The sequence below is a fragment of the Neolamprologus multifasciatus genome, chromosome 12, assembly GCF_963576455.1.
Source record: "Neolamprologus multifasciatus chromosome 12, fNeoMul1.2, whole genome shotgun sequence".
Taxonomy (NCBI): Eukaryota; Metazoa; Chordata; class Actinopteri; order Cichliformes; family Cichlidae; genus Neolamprologus; species Neolamprologus multifasciatus.
In genome coordinates this window covers 17349597-17374634 of record NC_140450.1, presented here as the reverse complement: position 1 = coordinate 17374634, position 25038 = coordinate 17349597, and the positions used below count along the sequence as shown (strand labels likewise).

General features: G+C 41.3%; 1 protein-coding gene across 7 annotated transcripts in view; it reads left to right on the top strand.

Moving 5' to 3' along the window:
- Positions 1–2004: 2004 nt before the first annotated feature.
- stpg2 (sperm-tail PG-rich repeat containing 2) overlaps positions 2005–25038 on the top strand; it is a 67198-nt gene continuing 44164 nt past the window's right edge. For 4 of the 7 annotated variants that reach the window (XR_014877135.1, XR_014877136.1, XR_014877134.1 and 1 more), the window contains exons 1-7: positions 2009–2584; positions 2915–3018; positions 3161–3328; positions 4322–4480; positions 8317–8429; positions 9513–9624; positions 24402–24521. Coding sequence is in view for 3 of the 7 variants with exons in the window: in XM_085179560.1 (XP_085035686.1) it covers positions 2479–2584; positions 2915–3018; positions 3161–3328; positions 4322–4480; positions 8317–8429; positions 9513–9624; positions 24402–24521 (882 nt within the window). In the remaining 4 variants the exon portion in view is untranslated. Of the gene's footprint in view, positions 2585–2914; positions 3019–3160; positions 3329–4321; positions 4481–8316; positions 8430–9512; positions 9625–24401; positions 24522–25038 lie in introns of all 7 variants that reach the window. The other 3 variants (XM_085179562.1, XR_014877137.1, XM_085179561.1) reach the window with 3 other exon arrangements.

Genomic DNA, 25038 nt, shown 5'->3' with positions numbered 1-25038 from the left:
GCTTTGCTAGATTTATTTGCAACTAATTGCATTAAATCTACAATCTACTTCCTATATATCTAAATATACAAAAAATTCTATATAAAAACACTATAACTATCCAGTGATATACTACTGAATGCATTTTAATCCCTTTTAGTCTCTTACGGCTGGGTATTGTGTTTTCCGTTTTCATGAAAAGCAGCATTGCCTTCGCGTGAATTTAAAACAGGTTAGACTCATCTGAGGCATCCTGCTGCCCTCTGGTGGATATATTCCCCATCTCCATCGTACCCCTTATTTCTATCAGCCCTTCCCCAACGTAAATGTACTATAATTTGTATGTGTAACCATTATTAAGCTGAACCCAAACTGTTAAAATGACTGCTAAATAGCAGCCCATCTTTGTTACGTGTTTAGTTGTAATCAGTTATCTACGATGTACATCTCTGTGATTTGTCCAGTTTCCTTCTCCCATCACAAATACTGCATGCTTTGTATTTTTCAGTTTAAAAAATGCTCTGCTTGCTGGTGTTTATGAGAAAGGAAATGTTAACAGCTGCTTATTAAACCACAGCCAGAAAATGAAAGCATTTATTACATCAAGTTCTTCTAGGTTACAAAGTGTTATTAGAAGTACTCTCAGAGGTTGGGTAATGGCGCAGTTTTCCTGTCAGCAACATGAATAATAGAAATGCAAGGAGTCCCAGGTGTGAAACTGTAATACAAGTCTTAAGAAAATATGAATAGATGATGGGTTAATAAATAAATACAGTTGCTTTTAGGATATCACTACTGCAATTATGATAATTCAGACTCACCATCTGAGTTGTCAGAGATGGTCTTTGAGAATATCTTTGAGATATCATATGTGCTGTGTAACGTTAATGAGATTTGTCCAGTCAAAGACACACTCCACTAACTAAGAGACGTGAAGGGAAATTCAAGTATACATGCAGTTCAGTGCCCCCCTCAGAGAGCTACTTGTTACTTGCATAGCTTTCCCCTGAGTTCTCATTATCCAAACCTTAACTACATTGTGGGACAGGAAGAAGTGGGTCAAGAATGAACTGAGACTGGTCAAAAATGTAAATCAGTAGTACTACTACTAGTGTAGTGGTGGTGGGTGGGATGGGGTGAGGCTCTGTCACATTCAACCACTAGATGGTAGGATGGGACTATGGCTTCTATAAGTATAGAGGCTAATGCTCTAATTAAAAAAAACAAACAAAAACAAAACGCCCCCTCCATGAATAAAAAATGCCAGAAAAGGCCAATAATGTAACAGAAGCAGTACTACAAGAGTTACAAAAAAAATAAAATAAAAATGTACAGGTGATACAAGTAATAAATGCTGATACGTCTCTTCAAAGTCCTTCCAAATGCAAGTCTCACTCTTATTTCAGTAGTTTTTTGAAATTTGCTTGAAGTTCAATCCCCTCCCTCCCATAGAGACAACACTGAATCAGGTAAAAGCTAAAAGGTTTGTCGACTTGACCCTTACAAGCTTTCAAAGAGCTTTTTTTTTCCAGACGTTGTGGGCTAATTATACCAAAGTCCTTCGAGCAGGAAGTCTCGCCACTCCGCAGCTATCTTGAAATGTCTCTGGGAACTTATTTGGAAGTAATAGGCTACCTAAATTAAATTTAAATTCACTGCTGCCTGGAATCCAAAACTACAAGCATAGAAGCACTAGTCAAATCTGATAGATTTGTTCTCCATTACATATACTAAGTATTAGGCTACAGGGCAGTGATTTTTTAACTAAAAGCAATCACGATTTGGACTTTCCTCAAGTCAAAAACACGTTTCTTAGGTTGTCTTTATGTTCCGAAGATATGCTTCGTCCAGTAGGAGAGCAGAGAGAACGACAGACAGACTTACGAGGCAGCTATATTGCTACACTGGGTCGGTAAACGAACTAACTACGAGCAGCGGAAAGAGCTGGACTTAAATACAACAGGTGAGCGAATAATGGTGCACAGGTGCTGCAGCGGGAACTTGGATAAGCCACGCCCACTCCGGGAGGAGGCGAGCAAAATTAATGCTCACTTGCACAACCACGCACGAGGGAGAGAAAGAAAAATAGAACAGCAGGAGGAGAAGAGAAAGGCAGGTGTTCCACTTGGAGAGCAGTTGGTACTATGACAGATATAAATATGTAGGAGCTTGTATTCTTCTTCTGAATTCTCCCATGAACTTCAGTTCTCAGAGTGTCACGTCTCTCACTCGCTTGTCTTGTCTCTGTGGTCCTTCTGCTTACTTCTCCTCCTCCGTGTGTTCGGTCTGCAGTTGCCATGTAACAATATGTGGTAACCAAGCAACTATGCTGGCGAAGTAACCAGCGCAGTCCTGACAAAGGGGAGCACAGGGCAGGCATTTTTTAACCTTGGTGCAGCATAATTTAATGAAAGTACAGCTACACCCTATGGCAGAATAAAGAAGGAGTATTTGTTGTGTAATTAAATTTTAGCGAGACTACCACTCTGTGAGTTAAACATGTACGGACGGGCTCCAAGAGTGACCTTCATGACAGCAGGGGGTGCATCGTCTGCTGTTGGTCCCGGATCATACAATGTGAGCCAGTCCAGTTACAAGATATCAGGTACTTACAAGGAAAAATATCTGTCCTTCCAAAATCTTTTTTTTTTCTTCTTCAGAAAACTGTAAAACTTTAAGTTAACTTAAATTAAATTTAACTAGCTTTCAAAGAAAGAACGTCGAGTATTTAGGCTTACAGATTTGAATCTGCTTATACACTTTCAATTGATAAAAGTTAAATTAATATGTCTTGGAAGTATAACTCAATATGTAAGCAAAAAATGTTCCTGCTGCTTTGTTGTTTCACAGTTACAGAAGTGTATTAGAAAATAAAGCGTCCTGCAAGCTTCAGTCATTTGTATATCTCACCTTGGGAAAATTTTCACTGTTGCAGATGGCTATGCACCATTCCTTTCCTTGAGTGCCAGGCAATCAATATTCTCCAAAGACAGTGAAAGTTTACTAGGACCTGGACACTATGACTGCTCACATGTCAAGGTGAGTGATCCATTTAATTTACAAAAGCTAAATGACGATGTTGCTTGTCCATGGTTTAAAACAAATATTTAAGAAATATATTTTTTGATACCAGCCTTATTCTCTCTTTGCTTGGCTTTCTGTTGAACCCTTGTCTCTTCAGTTAAATGTCCATGGTGGCAGCAGTCTTCAGAACCGCTCCAAGCGTTTTGAGGATGTGGTGTCAGAGGTTCCAGGCCCTGGGGCCTACAATGTGTCGCCTGCCTCAAAAAAGGCACACAGGGCTGTGACAGCTAATGTAGGACACCCTGGAAGGCCTGGCAACAAAGTGGTAAGCATATGGCTGACGATAGGAGGGCATAGTACATGAGTAGTACTGACACTTGCTACTTTTATTGTATTATGTCATACATCTGTTCTTCTGAAATACTCAGTTATCATAGATGGCAATGGCTTTATAATGCTGAATATGCCCGCATATCCACTTTAGTGCTGTTATTTCTTGGCCTTTCAAACTTTTCTAACTCTTTGTGTTTGGTGTACATAAACAGGAAGTTTTGGGCAAAATCCCACTGGCAGGCGTAATACCCATTTTAATACTGCTATTCTTAGAATAAAGCAAGTAGAAGAGACTTGCACAATCCAAAGCTGGTACAGAAGACTCTTCATCCTGTTTGTGCTGGTTTGAGTGTTGAGTGCACTTACAAACTCGCATTCTATATCATATATGAACTATGGAATAATGGTATTGAATGACACAGTATCTTGTTTATCCCTTTTGTAATTTTTTCAAGAATATATGCAAAAATCAGCTATAAGTAAGTGCTTTACAAGCTGTTTTCTGTGGATATTAGTGGATACCTAACTTGGTGCGTTTGAAACTTGCTCCTCCAGAGCTGAACGCGAGCGTCTTAGTAGGCGTTATTTTTTTATGCTAGTTGTAATTAACCAAAAAGCAAGAATGTACATTTACATTACTCCCAGATCCCAGAAAGTTAGTAGAAAAACTTCCTGGCATTTTTTTCATTCGATTTCTTTGTTTATGTTCCCTCAGTATCTCTGGTTTCTATTGCACTGGTGCAGTTCTACTTTTTACTTCTTTTTCTCTTCATCGTGCCCTCACTATCTTTTGCTGATCTTCTGTCCCTCATTTATGGTTCTCCCTCTCGCTCTGTCCCTCTCTCAGTCTCGTCTTTTACTGGCCCCAGGCAGTGCTCAGCTGCTTTGTAAGCCAGGGCATTTTTTTCCAACAGAAACCCTGACTTTTTGCTTTACCCTTTCTGCTTTTCTCCTGCCTTTTTTTCCCTCTTTGCATTGGCTGCAGGCTAAAGGTCTCCAGCTAGCTCTTCAGTCAGACATTCCATCCATTCCCTCCCCGGGCCAGGCCTATGGCTATGAAGAGGATGCCCGGGGTGTCCTCCGTAAGCAACAGCCCCCTTCTAAGGACACAACCCTGGGGCCAGCCTACTACAGTCCGCTGCTGGTAAGGACAAATACACACAGACAGTTTCGAAGTCCTGTTGAAGTTTGAACATTCATCCATCAGAAAAGGTGAAACCCTCATTTGTGAATGCATGCGTGCTTTCATTAATCAGCACGAGTATGTGTCTGAGTGTACTTTCTCTTCCATGAGGCAACATCCATTAGTGTTAGGTAGATCTAATGCACCGCTGAACCCCCACCCCACCTCATTCACTTGGCCCAAAAACCATTTCCATAGCTAATGAATGCAGCTCCACTTTAAAAAAGCCACAGTGCACCAATGCTCATCCATTTTACATGCCAACCAAGAGAGCCATTAGTAATTATTCTTCAAGCTATATTACTGTATTCACTTAAAATAATGCACACGCCTGCTGGTCTGGCTCTCAATTAAGTAATTTTTCATCTGTTAATGACCTGAGGAAGTCAACAGCGTCCTTGAGTGTTGGCCGAGGTTGTGTCAACACACCGGCGCAGGCACAGAGGCGTGCTGTGATTTAGGGCTATCAGCAGTGCATCCATCCATGGCTCTTTTTCTTTTTTTTTTTCTCCTTTGACTCAGCTTCTGTTGCTCTCCCTTTGAAGGTTCGACCTCGGTATCTGTCTGTCTCCTTCCCTCTGTTCATCCGTCTGACACACTTATTTCTTTAAACTCAAACACTTCCCCCACCCCGTGCTCTGACTGAGTTCAAAAGTGTGCAGAGGAAGAATTAAGTGGTTGTCTGAGGACATAACTTCAAAGTGCCTGGGACAATCTCTGAATGATAAGACATTAGAAAGACATCAGAAGAACAAAACTTTTTTTTAATCTTTGTGTTATTGAGAGGCACAAAAACATGTTTAATCACTTTTATTTACAGATATGATTGGACTCTGTATTTACGAAACAACATCGACTGACTGCTGTGTATTAAATTGGCCAAATCAACATAGTACACAGGATCAGAGTCAGACTGCTAAGCTCTATATTACAGATTTCTCACTGATATATTGGTTAAAGTACATACGATGGTTCATATGTTAAATCCATGAATAATGCAGTAAGAACCACTTAATATTTTGTTAGTTCACAGTATTGTGCAGTATTAAATTTAGCGGATTAACAGCCATCCAGATGGTGATGTGGAATGCAGACTCTGCAGACCCCAAAATCTGTTGTATAATATCTGCTTTGTTTCTTTAGCTTTCAGCTGTGCACAGCATCGTCACCATGTCAAGTTATGCTCTGTGAACACTTATTGATGATAGCCAGGACATGTGATGACAAATTACTGGGCAAAAGTCGTGTTATGAACCAGGGATGTCAGATTTATTTTACTTGACAGCCCAACTGATCGCTAGTGAGACAGATAAGTAAAAGAGGTAAAGCCATTACATAAGAACCTATAAAAATACATTTTATATCTTTTATGTTATTTTCTAAAAACATATGAAAACATACATTATTTTTCATAGTGTTATATCACCATTATTTCACAAAGCAGAAAAATAAGTGCACATTCAACATAATGGCTCAGTTTTTCTAGTCAGTCATTCTTGCTGTTATTACAAAAATCTAAGCAATATATCAGCATGGTTCTCTGATTTAACCAGGAAACATGCTTCAGTGTGCTATGGCAGACCATTGTTAATGTATTTACCAGTTAGACCTTATAGCTGACAATGACTAAGACTAAGAGTTTTGATCATAACTCTCATGGTGTAAATTATTATTAAGGATTTGCAACGCAATCCTTTGTGGTGCAAAATACACCAAAAAGATAAAAAAATCAGACCCTTCTGTTGATTTCACACTTTGAAACGTCTTTATTTATGTTGTTCTTTTTAATATGTCAGATATTTGTATCACTTGTCAGACCTCTTATTTTATTTTATACCAGCAGGCTTTTTTAATTTCTTTTTTTTTTTTTTTAAAAAAAGCCTATGAGAATGATAGTTTGTCCATAATACACCATACAATCAGGGCCCTAACATAATGCATTAGTCATTTTACACATAATCAGCATTTGGCACATTGTGGATAAGTTTACGTAACACACAATTAGGAGTTTCAATGTGTTGAACCTGCCACAAAAACAGCCCTACCAGCCCTTTTTTCTAGTCTACTTTTTCAAATTTTTATCTAAATAATACATATCTTGCCTTTGCACATCTTTATGCAAATAGAGGGCATAAAGATGTGCATTCAGATATGATGCCATTTCATCATATCTGAATGCACATCTTTATGCCCTCTATTTGCAACGTTGTTTTTGCTTTTAAAAGCTTTCCTTGACATAAATAGGCAATTTGTGACTCTGAGTTCAGTGCCGGCTGCGAAATCATCATAGTCTGTGTCTGTATGCAGTAGAGAAGTGTTGCTTTTTTTTGAACATCCTTGTTACCTATCTCCCTTCCTTGAAACCTGATTGTGGGATCATAGGGGGCCTAACCTCAGATCTTGTCCTCCAGTCACTGTTAAAGTTGAAATAAGGAGACAGGCACCACACAGAGTTTGAAACTTTTTAAGACTGCCTGGCAGTACCTCCATAACCTGCCTCACATAATAAACACAGACAGTTGGGTCAAGGAAGAAGTTAAAAGAGAAATGAAAAAATGTTTGCAGCTTTGATTTTTTTTTTAATCTAGCAAAATTTTTTTTTTGTTTTTTCAGTTCAGTTTTGAGCTGCAAGCAGCAGACTTATGCTATTGTCAGAAATATGAATTATTTGAATTGAAGACCAAACTGCAAAGAAGGCTACTTATATGAATCACATATTATGAACAGAATGCTGTAAAACATTTAATCTGTTCTTATATTTAGTAGAGCTACAGTCCATCCATTGGGTATTGTGTCAGGAAAGGCACTGGGTAAAAAAATCAGCTTAATCATATAAGCTGCTCTGTTATGGCAACTCCTTGTGAATGAGGCAGCAGCAGATAATTGTTTGAATTTGGGATTGATGATACTGTAACCAATACATTATCACCAATCTACACAGGAAAATAGATGCATAGTTTTTAGATTAATAATATATATACATGTATTATTTTATATGTAATATAATATCAGCGCTTATTGGCATGTGTGTGCATATATAGGACACAAAAAAGCATTTGAATATCTTAATATCGGTCATGAATCTTCACCATTTAAACAAATAACATCATTCTTTCCTCCGCCCTACTCCCTTCTGATTCTCAGTTAGAAGACACTCACTGCTGGTACAAGAGTGCCAACAATAATTTAGCTATTAGTTGCATTAATTTTTATTTATTTAGTTTTATTTATTTTTTTTTTTTAGCTCATTTACAGAATGTCATATCAATCAGAGAAAGAATCCAATATCGGGTGGCTGTGTGAGGTGTTAATCGTTTAAGTGATGGTGTGAAGGGGACTGCTTTCATACTAGTTTCAAATACAGATGTTGTTGTGCAACCATTGTTGTTTTCAACAAAGTGTAATCTTCCCTCTGTGGCTCTTATGCAAACTTGTTTCCACTGCTGAAATTTATTTGTTTTTTTTGCCATCTGTAAGTTAAAATTGGGTTGCTTTGAGTTATTTATTCTGCATATTGATTAGCAAGTCTCAGACTGGGTAAATGCAGGTAAAATGCAGGGAGAGAGAGAGGGAAAGGGAAGGCTGTTTTTGAGAAAAATTCACAAATGTTACCTCAAATACTGCAGACTAGTACCCACTAGAGAAGTCTTTCTTAATAGTTAAGCTGTAAAATGGAAGTGCAAGCTATAAAATATAGAGGATCTACACCTGGCATAATTTCATATTTCCTTCAATCCCCAAGAATATGGGCTGGAAGACAAATATTCTTCTCTTCTCTTCTCTTCTGTCATTTCCAGGAGATGAGTTCTACACAGAAATATAAAGGGATCCACTTTGGCAACATGACAGGGAGGAGATCTGAGGAGAAGGTGGATGTGGGACCAGCTCCAGGACAATATGACCCCGAACTGTGAGTATCACATCATTGCTAGAAACAGTCCCATGGACAGCTAATTAACAATCCAGGCATGTAACTTGAAAAAACACTTAAAAAGAAAGATTGCCTTAAAAATAAAACTGCTATGAAGATTATTTAGTCTTCTTTTCAGGGTAATGTAGGTTGGAAAATATTTTAAATTCACATCTTGAAGCAAGGAGCTGAGAGGGTGGTTAGATAAGACTCTACCCTGCATGGGATCTCAGATGTTCACTGCTCTTGAACTCTTACCAAGATGTGTGCTGAATAGAGAGGCTGCTCTTCCAAAGTGAAATATTACTTTGATCCTATAGCTGGAGCATTACAGTTGACATTTTTCAAATACCATTTCTATTGATGGCCACAGAGGATGGCGCTTACTAAGCACTTTTACACGGGTGGACACACACTCAGCTCAGCTATTCATAAAGGAATTGACTTAGAAGAAAAAGAAGAAGAAGCCCTTATTTGTCACGTTTCCTTTGCAGCACAGTGTAATTCTTTTGACTGTGATATGGTACATCTTTATCAGAAAGGGTTAGCAGCCTTGCTAAAGGGTTCAGCAGGTTAATTTTAGTGGTGGCTGGGGCTGAAACTCTGACCTTCTGATCAAACAGAACCCAAACCATTCGAGCATCATTGTCCCTTGGCAGCAGAAGTAATAAAAAGGAAGGTGGTTTACTGGTGCAGGTAGACATTAAAACATCCACACAGCCATGTCTGTGGCACACATGTGACTACTGGAAATGTTTCAAAATAACAGTATATTCAGTCTTTGCTCCTGTTACAGTTATTACAGGCATTTCATCCTTATGAGCTCCATTACTATGGATTATAACTTTCCACTCTTCTCCCCTGCTTCCCACTTTCTTTGCTTTGCTGTTCTCTTTCTATTTATTTTTCCACTCCACATTTGTCTTTGCCACTCAGTCAGTATATTTTTTCCCCAATTCTCATTTTTTTCTGTTCTATTTTGTATGCTTTTGAACACCTCCCCCTCACTATTTGTATATATCATACTTGTTTGCCTATGTTTTCCATTTTGAAAGACATTGTCATTGCCTCTTTTTCCTGTAGGGTCCCAGAAACACAGTACGAGAATGTGAACTTTCAAAAGGATCAGAGAGGCAGAGTTGAGCTTGCCACCCCTCGCTACCATGAACTTGTGCCCATGCAGGCAGAAAAGAAGGTGGGTTGGCATGAGTTTGTATCCCTTTGATTCTATATATACAGGTTTAAATCAATGATTAAAAAAAAGGTTTAGAGGGCATGAATCAAGGTTAAACTCTGAGCTCACAAACTGTATGGAAAAGGCTGATGCAGCCAAGGTGGCATTGATCACTACAGTAAATACAAGCCATATAATTTTTCCAATAAATGCATAAAAATGCTCACAAACACTGCCAACACAGTCAAGAGGTCTAGTTCAATGACTGGAATCAGCTGAGGTGACACCTAGCAAACACACAACTCCCTCTGGTTGGCACTCATATGTCACACAGAGTGCTGATGCACATGCTCTTGGTTACTTTTATTTCTTAGTTCAGTTTAAACCAGTTTGTTATTAAAAAAGAAAGTGGGAATAAAGAGGAAAATTAGCCATAGAATCCAAAACAGTTTTTTGCATCAAGCAAGTAAAGTTTTAAACTGAGCATCTGGGGATTGACTTGATTTTGGAGCCAACTTTAAGTGACAGGAGATTCACATTCTAAGTAACCCAAATGATTATCCTAAAGAGTGGCCATTCTGGTCACAAGTGATAATTAAAATGTCAGCAAAATCCAGCACCTTCCAGTGCTATCACGCTGTTAGCCTAGTGGTGAACGCAGTAGCAGACATCAAGTAGACACAGAACAACGTTTACTGAGCCGCGTCTCTATTTACTCAAGTAACGTCAGTGCGATATTCACTCTCCTTTCATCTTTGTTTTTGGTCTTTACAGGTTTTTTGTAAAGACATCAGCTAAACTGACTCTTTAGCTGATGACTACTCCACTATGCTCACGAACTGGTCCCTCAGTCTTTTAGTTTTTGGACATGTATCTGTCAGTTAGTTTATAGCAGACCTTCCCAAAGTGTGGGGCACGCCCCCTACGGGGGGCGCAGAGCCATTCAAGGGGGGGGCGCGGCATGAAAAGGCAAAAAAAACCCCAAAACAACGCTTGAACACTGCTAGCACGGGCGCCTACACAAATGCAAAGCAGGAGATGAAGCATAGCTGAATATGTTTCCAAGCCAACTTCATTCTAAGCCAAAGACTAGAAAATATGGTGAAGCATATCTTCCCTTTGGTTTCACCTGCACAAGTGCAGAGGTAGGTCTCCCTGCAGAATTGGTTTTCCCTTTGTCGGGAGCAGCGCTTCTAAAGCCTTTCTAAATGGAGGGACAGTAACTGCGTGTGTATATGTAAGCGTGTAAAACCTACAGATAGTCAGATTAACAGCATTTCGTCTCTATCTGCCATTCTGCAATTCATCTCATGTAAACAATAACGTGCACACAGCGTGACATGAAAAAAGGCACATACCTTTGACATTGCGTGACGAACTCTGTATTACAAAAGGAGTTTTAAAAAATCTCCGTTCTTGGTGATTCGAAACGCCGTTTACGTGTGGACGAAACAGCTGCGTTTTCAAAAATACCCGTGTAGGTGTGGACGTAGCGTAAAAGAGTTAGTAGTTTATTTTCTTACTACCTGTAATTTATTGCAGATTACTTGTATTTGCTTAATTGTTTACTAAATGTTTGAGGTGTGAAATAAACCGCAATGGAGCAAAATATGGGTGTGTGTGGTTGGAGGATGTGTTCGTGTGTGCGAGGGGGGGTGCGAACATTTTTCTTGTAAAACAAGGGGGGCCCAGCAAAAAAAGTTTGGGAACCTCTGGTTTATAGGATGATTTTGGCTAAGACAAGTTTCTTGTTGCTGCCACAAAATGACTGATCAAAGTAAACCTGAAAAATAAAGCTGTGGCTTGTGAAAATGTAACCAATACGTCTACTCACAAAAGAATGAGTGAAGCAATATGGATAACAGCAGAGGACAATTTATTTAGGGTCTGATGGCAATTTACCATCGGTGTCCAGCACTTTAAAGGATTGATGGACTGGAGCACATCTGTCCTTAACATACCCTCTTAAACATCAGCTTGACACTGATACATCAAAGGAAACTTAACAGACTTTTAAGTGCAAATGTTTCAACCTGAACAACTTAAAACTTCTCTGGGATACAATACAAACAAAGACAAGAAGAAGAAAAAATATTTCCATCAATAGTCACTTCTCCTAACCAGGAGACAAGTGAATATATTATGTAAAGAGTTTTTTTTCTCAGTCCTGGGGTTGTAACACCACAACCTCCTCAGTCCGTAATCAGAGAGTGTCTATTTGACAATAACCAAAATGTCTTTGGATAGTCTTTGTGAATGCAAAAAGAAAACAAAAACAAAACAATGGTGTTAGCTGGCCAGCAAAATAAAGCGAGTGTATGGCACTGATGGTGTGTGTGAGTACTTCGGTCCAAATAATCGAGGTCCGGATGGATGAATGGATGGCAGCCGCCGGTCCTTTAATGGCACCAGCGAGACAGCACAGCAGTAAGGCAGCACAGCAGTAAGGCAGCACAGCAGCGAGGCGTCTGGCAGGAGAACGAACAATAGTCTTTTAAGGCTACTGCAGAAGGCGATATTCCCCGCTAGCTCACCCAAGCTTGCTCTCTGGCACAGCTACAAGCCACGTGAGCTCATAGCCCCTCAGTGACATACGAACTTGGCTACCAACGTCCGCTTAGCATGGCGGCTAATTGTCGAGCTTGCTAGCTTATTCCCGATTAGCGATTAGCACCTTAATAACCATTACTACACATCACATCATAGCAAACACACGATAACACATGGAATAGTATAATATACATACGAAACAGATTTTTACCTAGCAGGAGAACGAACAATAGTCTTTTTTTTAAGGCTACTGCAGAAGAAGATATTCCCCGCTAGCTCACCCAAGCTTGCTCTCTGGCACAGCTACAAGCCACGTGAGCTCATAGCCCCTCCCGCTAGGATGTACTACCACAGTCGACTGTCGTAAAGCAGCCGCAAACCAATAGCAATAAAAAAACTCAAAATCATTGAAGAACATTTTATAACTGAACACCCAATATAGATATACATATATATATACTGAATATTACACAATATCAGATAACCAAATTAACACTGGGTTACATCCACCCCTGCTTAAAGTGTGACGTCCCCGTCACTATCCCCGGACAGAGATTGCACTAACCTAGCAATCTGTTGCTGTAATGACAGGAAAAAGTTATTGAGCAATGCAAGTGTCATCGGCGCATTGAAACTGTGATGCTTACAATCGACTTTGTAGCTGACCTGATAGTCACTGAGGTAAGCCGGTGGCACTCTCCTCCTTTGTGGCCTACCACATGTTGGGGCTGGGCTGAGCACCTCCTCAGCGTTTGCTGTCTCCGATCCTGTCAGATCTAGAATGAATTCAGGTGCCCCAGGATCCAGAGGATACTGTGGCTGGGACGCCTCCTGTTCTCCCAGAACATCCCTTTGATCCGCCAACAAGTCATTGTCAGGAAATTGGCTGGATGTAAAGTTTATTTCCTCGTCTTGCCCAAACTCCTCCTCCAGCTGAGTTTTTTCTGTGTTGCTCCCTGCATCCGCTCTCATGAGAGGTTGAACCGAACTGGTTAGCACACCCTGACTGTCACATTGCAGGTTAACCGGTAGGAACCCACAGGGAAGAAGCATGTCACGATGCAGAACTCGCTCTCTGCCCTCTGCCCTCTGCATCCTCTGGCCTAATCACATAAACTGGGATAGACTTATCCGGCTGCTTAACAACGATGTGCACAATAGGCTCCCACTTATCAGAGATTTTGTGTTTCTTTCTGAGGCTCAGATTCCTTACCGGGACTCTGTCACCCACTTCCAAAGGAAGGGCAGTAACCTTAGCATCCCAACGTCTTTTGTTCAACAATTGTCTCTTCTCAGCATTTCTTGAGGCTAGGTCGTATGCATACTTCAGCCTACTCTTTAGTTCTCATACATACTGAATATGTGTTCTGGTGCTGTGGCCACGTGGACTAAGTCCAAAACAGAGGTCAATCGGAAGGTGTGGCTCTCTACCAAACATCAGAAGGAAGGGCGCTTCTCCAGTTGCGTCATGTTTTGTACAGTTATAAGCATGTACAAGGGGGCGAACATACTTCTTCCACTCCTCTTTTTTCTTATCCTCCAGAGTTCCGAGGAGGTCCAACGGAGTCCTGTTGAATCTTTCCACTGGATTTCCACGTGGATGGTAGGGTGTCGTACGGGACTTTGTAATCCCTGCTAGTTTACAAAGCTCTGCCACTATTTCAGATTCAAAACAAGCACCTTGGTCACTATGGATTCTGCGAGGAAACCCGTAGTGACTGATGAAGTTCTCCCATAACACTGTGGACACCGTTTTCACTGTCTGATCTCTCGTGGGATATGCCTGTGCATATTTTGTAAAATGATCAGTTAGTACTAGGATGTTCCTGGTGTCTCTCGAATCGGGTTCTATTGTCAGAAAATCTATGCACACTAACTCAAGGGGACCACTGACTTTGATGTTGACAAGTTTAGAGGCTTTCTGCACTCGTGCCTTTTGTTTCACACACCTCTCACGTGTTTTACATTTGTTCTCAATGTAGCTAGCCATTTTTGGCCAGTAAAACCTCGCTCCAGCCAGTTCTAAGGTTCTCTCAATACCCATGTGACCTGTCTCGTCATGAACACCTTGGAAGGCTCTCTCTCGATGGCTATTAGGGATGACAAGTTGATGGAAGGCCTCCCCCTTTTGATCAAAAACTCTACGGTATAGCACCCCCTCAACTAGAAGTAACTTGGATTTCTCCCGTAAAAACAGAACCACCTCAGGTTCCTCAGACTTTCTGTCAAAAGTCTCATCCCCAGTCTCTAAAATGCCTATGATGCGGGCTAAAGAGCTGTCATTTCTCTGTAACTGATACCAGTCCACCATAGACATTCCTGGTAGAGCTGACTGGCCAGGTATGGGGACCGGATCCTCAAGGTCATCAGGAACCGCACTGTCATTGCACAAGAGTGTTTCCACGGCAGGGATTACAGTGTCAACTGTCTGTGTGCCTTCACCTAAGATCGTGTTGACATTGACACTATGACGCTTACACAAAGTACTCATTGCCTCCCCATCGAGAACTTTAAACTCCTCAGGGGACAAGCTAGCACATTCCAGCATGCTGGAGATTTTTCTGTCTGTCTCCAGGGACTCCTCGTCCTCCTCTGAGGGTCCATGAGGCCTCCTAGAGAGCCCGTCAGCGTTAGTGTTATGTTGACCAGATTTGTAGTGTATGTCAAAGTTGTAAAGCGACAGAGCAGCAAGCCATCTGTGACTTGTAGCATCAAGCTTCGCACTGGTCAACACATATGTCATAGGGTTGTTATCAGTCAGCACCTTGAAATTAGCCCCATACAAATAATCATGGAACTTCTCACTTACTGCCCACTTGAGGGCGAGAAATTCTAATTTATGTACAGGGTAATTCTTTTCACTTTTGGAGAGGCCACGACTAGCATAAGCTACTACTCGAGTCTGGCCGTCTTGAACCTGATACAACGCTGCCCCCAGGCCTGACATACTGGCATCTGTGTGTAGTACGTACGGGAGCTGCCAGTTGGCGAAAGCCAGAACAGGTGCTGAAATCAGTTTTTCAACAATAAGGCCAAAAGCAGCCTGGCAGGCAGGGGTCCATTTTGCCCCAAGTGAGGGTGACTTTGTTCGTGGCCAATGTTTTTGGCCTTTATGCCTGGGGGCTAGTTCTCCCTTCAACAAGTCATTGAGAGGCCTGACAATGCAAGAATAATCCATCACAAACCGCCTGTAATACCCCGTGAAACCTAGAAATGACCGAAGCTCTTTGGCAGTTTGTGGGCATGGCCAGTCTTTCACAGCAGTAATTTTGTCTGGGTCAGGCTGGATCCCCTGGGCAGATATTACATGCCCCAGATATTTCACGGAGGTTTGGAAGAACTTGCATTTAGAAGGGGATAACTTCAGACCAAACTCAGCAATGCGTTTAAGGACCTTCATCACCCGCTCTTCGTGCTCTTCCAGTGAGTTGGAGAAGATTATGAGGTCATCTAGAAATGCAACAACCTCCTGGAGGTTAATTCCCTCCATCACTTTCTCCATGGTCCGTTGAAACGTGGCAGGGGAGTTAGTCAAGCCTTGAGGCATCCTCCGAAATTGCCATGTTCCAAACGGCGTTGTAAATGCTGTCTTGGGTCGATCACATGGCTCAACTTCAAGTTGATAGTACCCGCTCTTGAGATCTAAAACAGTGAACCATTTTGAACCAGAGAGCAGAGTGAACGTCTCCTCTATACGAGGCAATGGGTATGCGTCCTTTTTGGTGAAGTTGTTTAGTCTCCGATAATCTACAACCATTTGCAGTTCCCCATTCTTTTTCCTAACAAGCACTACTGGAGAGGCATAGGGGCTATGTGACTCCTCTATAATGCCTGCTGCCAAAAGGTCTTGGAGGTGTCTTTTCAAGTCATTGAAATCAGCGGGCGAAACACGTCTTGTCCGCTCTTTGAATGGGACATGAGGTTCTAACTCAATGCGATGACTGACCCCAGTCACACTACCAACGTCAAGATCATGTTTTGAGAAAGCATCTGATGCTTCTTTGACAATTCTAGCCTGTATGTGCTCTTTAAATTGTGGTGATATCAGGCTGTCCCCAAAATCAAGGCAAAGAGGCACCGCAGATTGGCTACCGTCTTCGCGGTGAGAAGCTAGCAGGGAATGTGCCTGCAGAGGAGCATCTTTGGGCTGGGGGTTCAGATCAGAGAGTGCAACGGGAACTGCCCAATCAATGGGGGAGCACTCAGCAATAGCTGTCCCAGGATACAATGTGATGCCCCGCCGAGAGGCATTTTTGACCGCAACTTTAAACTTACAGTGGGACATAGGTTTTACATCCTCTATCTGGTCATAGATGATAAGCCCCCCTGGTGTGGGTGTGTCCTCCGAGCTACACACAAGAGCCTGAAAATTTATCGCTCCCAGGTTTAGTGTGGCAGATGGCTTTTAAAGTATACACCTCACCAGGTTTCAAATGCACCGGTACCTTGCTGGAGAGTGCAACACGGAGGGCTTTGACCTCGTCTGCTTGGGGGTCAGCCTGTTTGAAACATTCAGTATATGCCATGACCCAGTTGGTGTCAATGGGTAGAGTCTGCAGGAACTTTGCTCCACCCTTTTTTTGACAGTCTTGTATCATCGGACCTAACACATTTGTGCCCACAAGAAGAGAAAACTTATCATTGTATGATTGATCTGGACTAACTAATGCTAAGATGTTGAAACACTTGTCTGTGCCACAAGCACTTTCAGGGAACTGAACTTTAGCCTCAATGTACCCCACATATGGTACCTTTTGTCTGGCCGCACCTTCGATGTCTAGTACCTCTTTTATAGAGAACAGTTCTCTATGAGAAAGATAGCGAGAATAGAAGGACTCTGATATTATTGACACTTGGGACCCGGTGTCAATTAAACACCGACACGGAACTTGATCTAACCATGCTAAACCATCACAAGGCTCCCCAATTAGACCCTGGGGAAACTGGGGAGGCACCGTTGGAGCTGGGGCTTCATACATGCACTGGCTTGAAGGCTTGGAACTACTCTGACCATCAGCTCCTGCTCGTTCCACAGCAGGAGCTCCTACTTGTTTAAAGGCAAGTTGGACTGTGGACTATTCTGTCGTTGAGCCATTGAACACTGGCTTTGCCCAGCACTGTGCCTTTCACACAATTTCTTTTGCACTAATATGGCATTGGTTGGGTTTGAACATTGTGGCAGCATATGCGAATCCTCCCCACAATTATAGCAAAATTTCCCAACCCTTTTATGATCACCAGGTAGCCTAGCAGGAGTTGGTGGAGATGGATTGTGGATTTTGGTTTTGTGCGATAGCTTCTGCCTAGTTTTATCACTTTTGGGAGATTGAGAATTTGCTGCAGATGAGCTGTTCATTAGCTCTGCTTCTAGCTGCCTGATTCTCTCCTCCAGTTGCTCTCTGGTACAAGCATCCAGAGCTGTGGGAGGTGTGCCAGAAGGCCTGCAGTCATCTGTGGCTACAAGGGTTCGAGCCTGCACTTTAGTTGAGGTGCCGCTCATGTAACGTCTCCTGCGCATTTCTTTTAATTGACTCTCTTTCTCATAAGTTCTGATTTTAAAAAGCAGCTCTGAGAAAGTGGGAATAACATGATGTGCAGATCACACTATTTCTTTTAGATGCAGAGTGGCAATTAGAGAGTCATCCCAGCAACCTCTGAGGAACTGCTTTAGTAGCTGAACATCAAAATCACTTCTAGGTATGCCGTTACCGTCAACTACCTCCTGCAGCAACGTCTGGAGTCGGCGCAAGTAATCAGATGCCTTTTCTCCACTATTCTGATGAGTCTCTAGGTACTGGATATACAGCTCTTCACCTCCAGTGACATTGCCATAAGCCTTGTCGAGCTCATTGAGGTAGTCTTTTGGTGGTGCTTGAGACCCAATAGAAAGGGCCACATTCAAAGCAGGGCTAGCCAAGCTATCGAGGAAAACACGGCGCTGCTGCCCTTCGGAAAGGACAGAGTCATTTAGCACCTGTTTAGCTCTAAGTCGCCATACCCTGTACTCTACCTCATTAGGGGGTTTTGGAGAGTTTCCAGAAAATGAGCGGAACTCAAAAGCAGAGGGAGTGTGCATGGGCGAGTCATGTTTTACAATGTGCTCCACAATGACTCTTTGAACCTCCGCTGGCACAGGATCAACAAGCAGGGAGTCTGCATCAAGTGGCTGTTTAGCTTTGGGCGCATGGCTATCATCACAGGCGGCAGTTGACCTGGGAGCGGGTGTGGACTGAGTTTTAACTCCCGAGGCAGGAGTTGAGGTAGCTAACCCCTTATATGTATCATTTTTCCCACACATGTGACTCACTGCAGCCTGATTTAAAGTCATGGGGCTTACATTATATGCTAATGCCAGTTTGTTTACTTGTTCTCTGAAACTAGCAGTCACATCATCAATTGCTTGAGCAAGGGGGACCACATCATGCGCCAGGTGAAAACTGTCAGGTCCCTGAGGACAGTACTCCTCTATCTGAATAACCTCCCAACACTCCCCATCTGCTGAATGTTCTCCATCTAAGAGCATTGGGGTAATGGACTCAGTGAACTGACATAAAATAGTGTCAGGGAGACTATCTATTTGTTGGATTTTGACAACGTGATCTAGCAAAGCGAATGCTCTTTGCACCTCTTGTAGTTTAATCTTGGCTTTAACCCCTTTTAAAAAAACAGTGTACTCTGGATCAAAACCATACCTGTCACAAAACTCCATTGTCTCTCTCTGCAAAGCAGTAGATGAATTCACAGATGTCTGTGCATGTGCTTCAGGATAAAGTTAGTGATGCGCTCCAGTCCCTGTTCGGGCGCCAATTTTTCCTACTACTTTTAGTTGTAACCAATACGTCTATTCACAAAAGAATGAGTGAAGCAATATGGATAACAGCAGAGGACAATTTATTTAGGGTCTGATGGCAATTTACCATCGGTGTCCAGCACTTTAAAGGATTGATGGACTGGAGCACATCTGTCCTTAACATACCCTCTTAAACATCAGCTTGACACTGATACATCAAAGGAAACTTAACAGACTTTAAGTGCAAATGTTTCAACCTGAACAACTTAAAACTTCTCTGGGATACAATACAAACAAAGACAAGAAGAAGAAAAAATATTTCCATCAATAGTCACTTCTCCTAACCAGGAGACAAGTGAATATATTATGTAAAGAGTCTTTTTTCTCAGTCCTGGGGTTGTAACACCACAACCTCCTCAGTCCGTAATCAGAGAGTGTCTATTTGACAATAACCAAAATGTCTTTGGATAGTCTTTGTGAATGCAAAAAGAAAACAAAAACAAAACAATGGTGTTAGCTGGCCAGCAAAATAAAGCGAGTGTATGGCACTGAGTGCGGGCGTGTGTGAGTACTTCGGTCCAAATAATCGAGGTCCGGATGGATGAATGGATGGCAGCCGCCGGTCCTTTAATGGCACCAGCGAGACAGCACAGCAGTAAGGCAGCACAGCAGCGAGGCAGCACAGCAGCGAGGCGTCTGGCAGGAGAACGAACAATAGTCTTTTAAGGTTACTGCAGAAGGCGATATTCCCCACTAGCTCACCCAAGCTTGCTCTCTGGCACAGCTACAAGCCACGTGAGCTCATAGCCCCTCAGTGACATACGAACTTGGGTACCAACGTCCGCTTAGCATGGCGGCTAATTGTCGAGCTTGCTAGCTTATTCCCGATTAGCACCTTAATAACCATTACTACACATCACATCATAGCAAACACACGATAACACATGGAATAGTATAATATACATACGAAACAGATTTTTACCTAGCAGGAGAACGAACAATAGTCTTTTTTTTAAGGCTACTGCAGAAGAAGACATTCCCCGCTAGCTCACCCAAGCTTGCTCTCTGGCACAGCTACAAGCCACGTGAGCTCATAGCCCCTCCCGCTAGGATGTACTACCACAGTCGATTGTCGTAAAGCAGCCGCAAACCAATAGCAATAAAAAAAAACTCAAAATCATTGAAGAACATTTTATAACTGAACACCCAATATAGATATACATATATATATACTGAATATTACACAATATCAGATAACCAAATTAACACTGGGTTACAAAAACAGTGGGCAAAACACGAACACACAAATGCTCACATGCTGACAACAACTAACTTATGCAGTATCATAAACAAGTATTTCTCCCCTTCCACATTCAGTTCCACTTACATGTTACCTGGCCCTGTGTGAAAAAGTAATTGCCCCTAAACCTAATAACTGGTTGTGCCACCTTTGCTAGCAAGAACTGCAGTCAAGCATTTGCAGTAACTGACAGTGATTTATTTCTCATCACTTTTGGAGGGCATGTTTAAGGTCATGCCAAAGCATCCCAATTTGAATTTAAGTCCAGACTTTTTTTTTTTTTTTTGGTTTATTGTCCAGCTGCATATCTCAAGTGCTCTTGAGCTTCAAAGTAGAAACTGATGACCGGACATTCGATTTCAGGATTTTCTTGTAGAGAGCAGAACGGCTCCATCAACTATGGCAAGTCGTCCTGAAGCAACAAAGCAGTCCTAGACCATGATGCAACCACCATCATGTTTGTCTGTTGGTATGATGTTCTTTTTGTGAAATGTTGCATTAGTTTTACACCAGATTTAACAGGACTCAGACCTTCCAGAGAGTTTGGCTTTTGTCTCATCAGTCCACAGAATATTTTCCCAATAGTCTCTGCAATCATCAAGATGTTTTTTGGCAAATGTGAGACGAAGCTTTGTGTTGTTTTTGGTCAGCAGTGGTTTTCTCCTTGGTTTAAAGTTTTCTCCATTTGCAGTTAGTTTTTCACGTGGGGCGTGGTAGGTTTTTCACAGCACTGTAGTTATTTGAGCTATTACTGTATGAATTATTAGCCAACATAGTACAATACAGCACAAGAATAATGTTGAATTATGCTTTTTATAAAACAAAGACTTGAATGTGTCCATTCAATTATTAAATAATCTTGCTCAGTTATGCTCATTAATAGACATTGAAGTCACTGGCTTAATTTTATTTGTGTTACTTATATATTTTACAATATTTTCTCATATTTGTTTCAGTAGTCTTATTCTAAAATCAGACAAAAATAACAAGACAGCAGAACCTGCTATTTTTAAGGCACTAACCAACCTTGGAACTAAAAAGACTGAGGAAAAACAAGCTTGAGCACACAAAGTGAGCTGTGCTACAAGCTGAGGCAGGAAACTTACTAACAGCACTGTCACACTATGTGTTTTTTTTCTCCCTGAGAATGCTGCATGCTGACCACAAATAAATCTAATCACACTTAATTATAAAAATGATCTCTGTGTTATGGTCCTTTTGTAAGTACCATTTAATGTAAAGCCATCATAATCACATTATGATTGAAAAATGAGCACTGCCTCTGACCCCGCCTAATGAGTCCTCTAACCTTCTGTTTGAGCATGTCATGTTATTATTTAATTACACTAAAATACAATGTATACGGTAGTACCTTTCAACAACAGGCCTTTGATTAATAGGTAAATAACGTGTGATTTTTACACGGAGAACCGGGTAAATATGTTGGATTCCTAATGGATTTTTCTAAGCTGAAAGACAGTTCACTAGTTCATCTCATAGGGGGCAGTAAAACATAAGCTTTTACTACAGACTAATATATTGGAAGTGGATGAGTAGAGGGTAGTTATTCACCTGCATATGAACTTGACTGTGCTGGCAGAGTAATGCTCTGTGATGCCTTATTTTACCGATCGGTGGGTTAGAGAGGGCGAGGTGAAGGCTGGATTTCATGAAAAAAGGTAAATGCACCGTTTAGGTTTTTTTCGTCGTCATTTATGCTTTTCCCATTACTTGTTTTCCTTTGGTCTCTCACAGCCTCTTATTGCTGTTTTACTTCTCTTCACTTTTCTTTGTCTATATTTAACCGTTAAACAGTTTGTTTAAACACGTACCTTCAATTTACCTGAAATTTCTCACTGACTTTACTGTCTGTGTATTTTTTGGGTGTCTTTTTTCTATATGCTGTATTTGGACCCCCAACCATGTTGGTTGCACCTCCATCCGTCATCATTAGTATCTCACATGTCAACCCATATGTACTCCCACACATACATACACTGACCAGATGGGTCATTTCCCACAGTGGGGACACTCAGGACAAACACCTTTACTTCCTGGAGATCAGCAGACAGTCTGCCTCTAATGGCTCGGGGCTGCTGGTGTCCTATAGACTTTAAGAGTCTGTGTGCAGGATTTACCCATTAAATAGACATTCTGACATAGCTAGGGCAATATCTGAGCAAACCACTTTAAGATACCATTACAGTGTGCATCCCTGCAAACACAAGAAAAACAGATAAAGTTGTACCCGTGCAGTGTCTGATATAACCCTGGATATACAAATTACACTGTCAGTTCACCTTTAAAATGCTGTGAATATCATGTTAATGTTATCACGGGTGGTGATATTATGTTTGCAGCATGTGATATATTTAGAAACAGGGAAGCAGCACAGCTCCCAGGGGGGAAGAAGGAAGAATTCTTGGCAGGAAGTTTAACTTACAGGATTACCTACCTCTAAAACTGTAAATTGAGCCTATTGGGCATGCAATATGTTCATTTAAATGCGTTTTAATTATAATATGTGTGTTGGGACAGAAAGGCATTGTTATCCTTGTATAAAAAATCAAGAATGTCTATATAAGGTTTGATTTAAAACTGTATCAACAAAGACACTACACAAAAGCTTAAAGTTCTGTTTAATTCAATTTTATGTAAATACGGCCAAATCACAACCACGGTCTCCTCAAAGTACTTTATACTGTAAGGCAAAGACCCTAAAATAATAGAGAAGTTGTAAAAAGTTGGCGTGGCTGTAGAGCAGGTCATCTACTAATCGGAAGGTTGATGGTTTTATCCCTGGCTACTCCAGACAGCATGGCAGATATCTTTGGACAACCCTTGAGTTGCTCTTTGATGCATCCATCGGAGTGTGAAAGTTAGACAGAAAGCATTTAAGCTTAGGGGGGAAAAAGTGCTTGTATGAATGGGAGAATGAGGTCTGTTATATAAAGTGCTTTGGGTGCTCAGGTAGAATACAGTTTTTCTTGAACACTTGGCAATAACTTGCATGAAGAAACCTTTACACAGAGTTCCTTTCTCTCAAGTTACACATGTATTTTACTGGATTTGTTTTTAACCAGCCAGCTTTGTAGACTCCTTTTGAGCACATATGCAAATGTATTTGCATATGCAATGATGAAATAAAAGTATTGTAAATCTCTTCAGAAAGTCTTTGCAAACCAAATTCTTATGAATGACAAAACATGCACATATCTTCTTATCATTATTAAATGTGGAAAAAATGTTATAGGTATGTGCTGCAAATCCGTAAAACAGGTTTCCTAAGAAAATGGTGGCAGTCTTACTGTACGTGAAGCACACTGTGGCAAATTTGATTACGAGGAAAGGAAATAAGAGGGCAATATAGTCATTGTTCATTAATAGACTCTGAGCTGTCCTATGGCATGGGGAAGGTCCAAAGGTTCACTGAGCTTCCCTCTCACAGTGCTAACAATGGCCAAAGAATTCTGTGATGTTTTACTGCAGAACTAGTTAAACCACCTGCAGCAGAGAAACCTTGTTGTTTTCCAACAGACAGAAAAATGCCCAGCTCTGTATCAGGCAGCGTGGAAATGTGCGTAGGTGTGATTGTAAGAAAGTGTCCAGGTTTTCTTAGCCTCTCACTGTCAGCCTCTCTGTGAGTGCTGTTTGCTGCTTTGCCAGATGCAATGATTGCTGCCTCAAAATTACGTAGTCTTCTTAAGTTGGCATATGACATGACCATTACAGCTCAGTCACACAAAAGCACAAACACTGTGCACACTTAATGGTGATTATTTTTTCTGCTCTGTTTCTTTACATAAATGACTTAATTGGAGAGCAGAGAAAGAAAGGGCTTTTTCCTGTATGTATTTACAGGTTACTCATCATTAGCTGCATTTTTTTCTCTGCTCTTTTTCTGTTCGATCTTCTTAATATTTCAGCCTCATCTCCTTGCCAGTGAGTGCTCATCATTCATAAGAGATACAGGAAAGAGAAATCTCAGAAACTCTGTCCTTGCATCCTATCCTCTGTTTCTTTCACTTCCTCAGCTTTTCTCCTTTTTTTTCTTATTGACACATCTACACGAAAGGTGATATTAGCAAATCATTTAAATGCATCCCGATAAATTTCACCTTTGATGTACTGTAAATTTCACTTTCTGTTTCCCAACAGGGAGTTCCTGGTCCAGGCCAGTATCACATCAGAAGTCAGTTTGAGAAACCTGTTGAGCCTGGCGGCCTGCCGAAATTCTCTTGTACCTTCCTCTCAAAAACTGAGGTACAGTCCAGACAGGTCTGTGGTAACCCATGTTGGTTTCAGGATAATATGGTATATTTCAGTTTTATGTATTGGTTTTCGTGTTGCTGTTGCATTGATTTTATGTCAGTTCATTTATTTGTATCTTACTGGGCAGTATTGCAATAACTTTGTAATCCCTCAGTCTTGTCTTAGTATTTCTTTAGTGTTCTCCTCCTGTCTTCTTACACTCACCTTTATGTTCTGCCCTTAGCATCTTCCATGTTAGGTCTGCCATGGTTCCATGTTTGTTTGTTTTCATGCTCTGTGTCTCCTGCTCTCTCTTGCTCTCTTATCCCAGTTATGTCTTGGGGTTTTGTCTCCCTTACCTGTTTCCATGTTCTTCTTGTGTTTCGTCCTTGTCTTCCTGCCTGTTGTGTTCTCTCGTGTTTGTTTATCCCTGTCCTAGTGTCAAGCTTGCGTGTCCTTGTCTGAGTCTTGCTGTGCATGCTACTTCCTGTTTTATTTTGTCAGTCCCTCATCTGATGTGCATGGTTTTTAGTTTTGCTTCCAT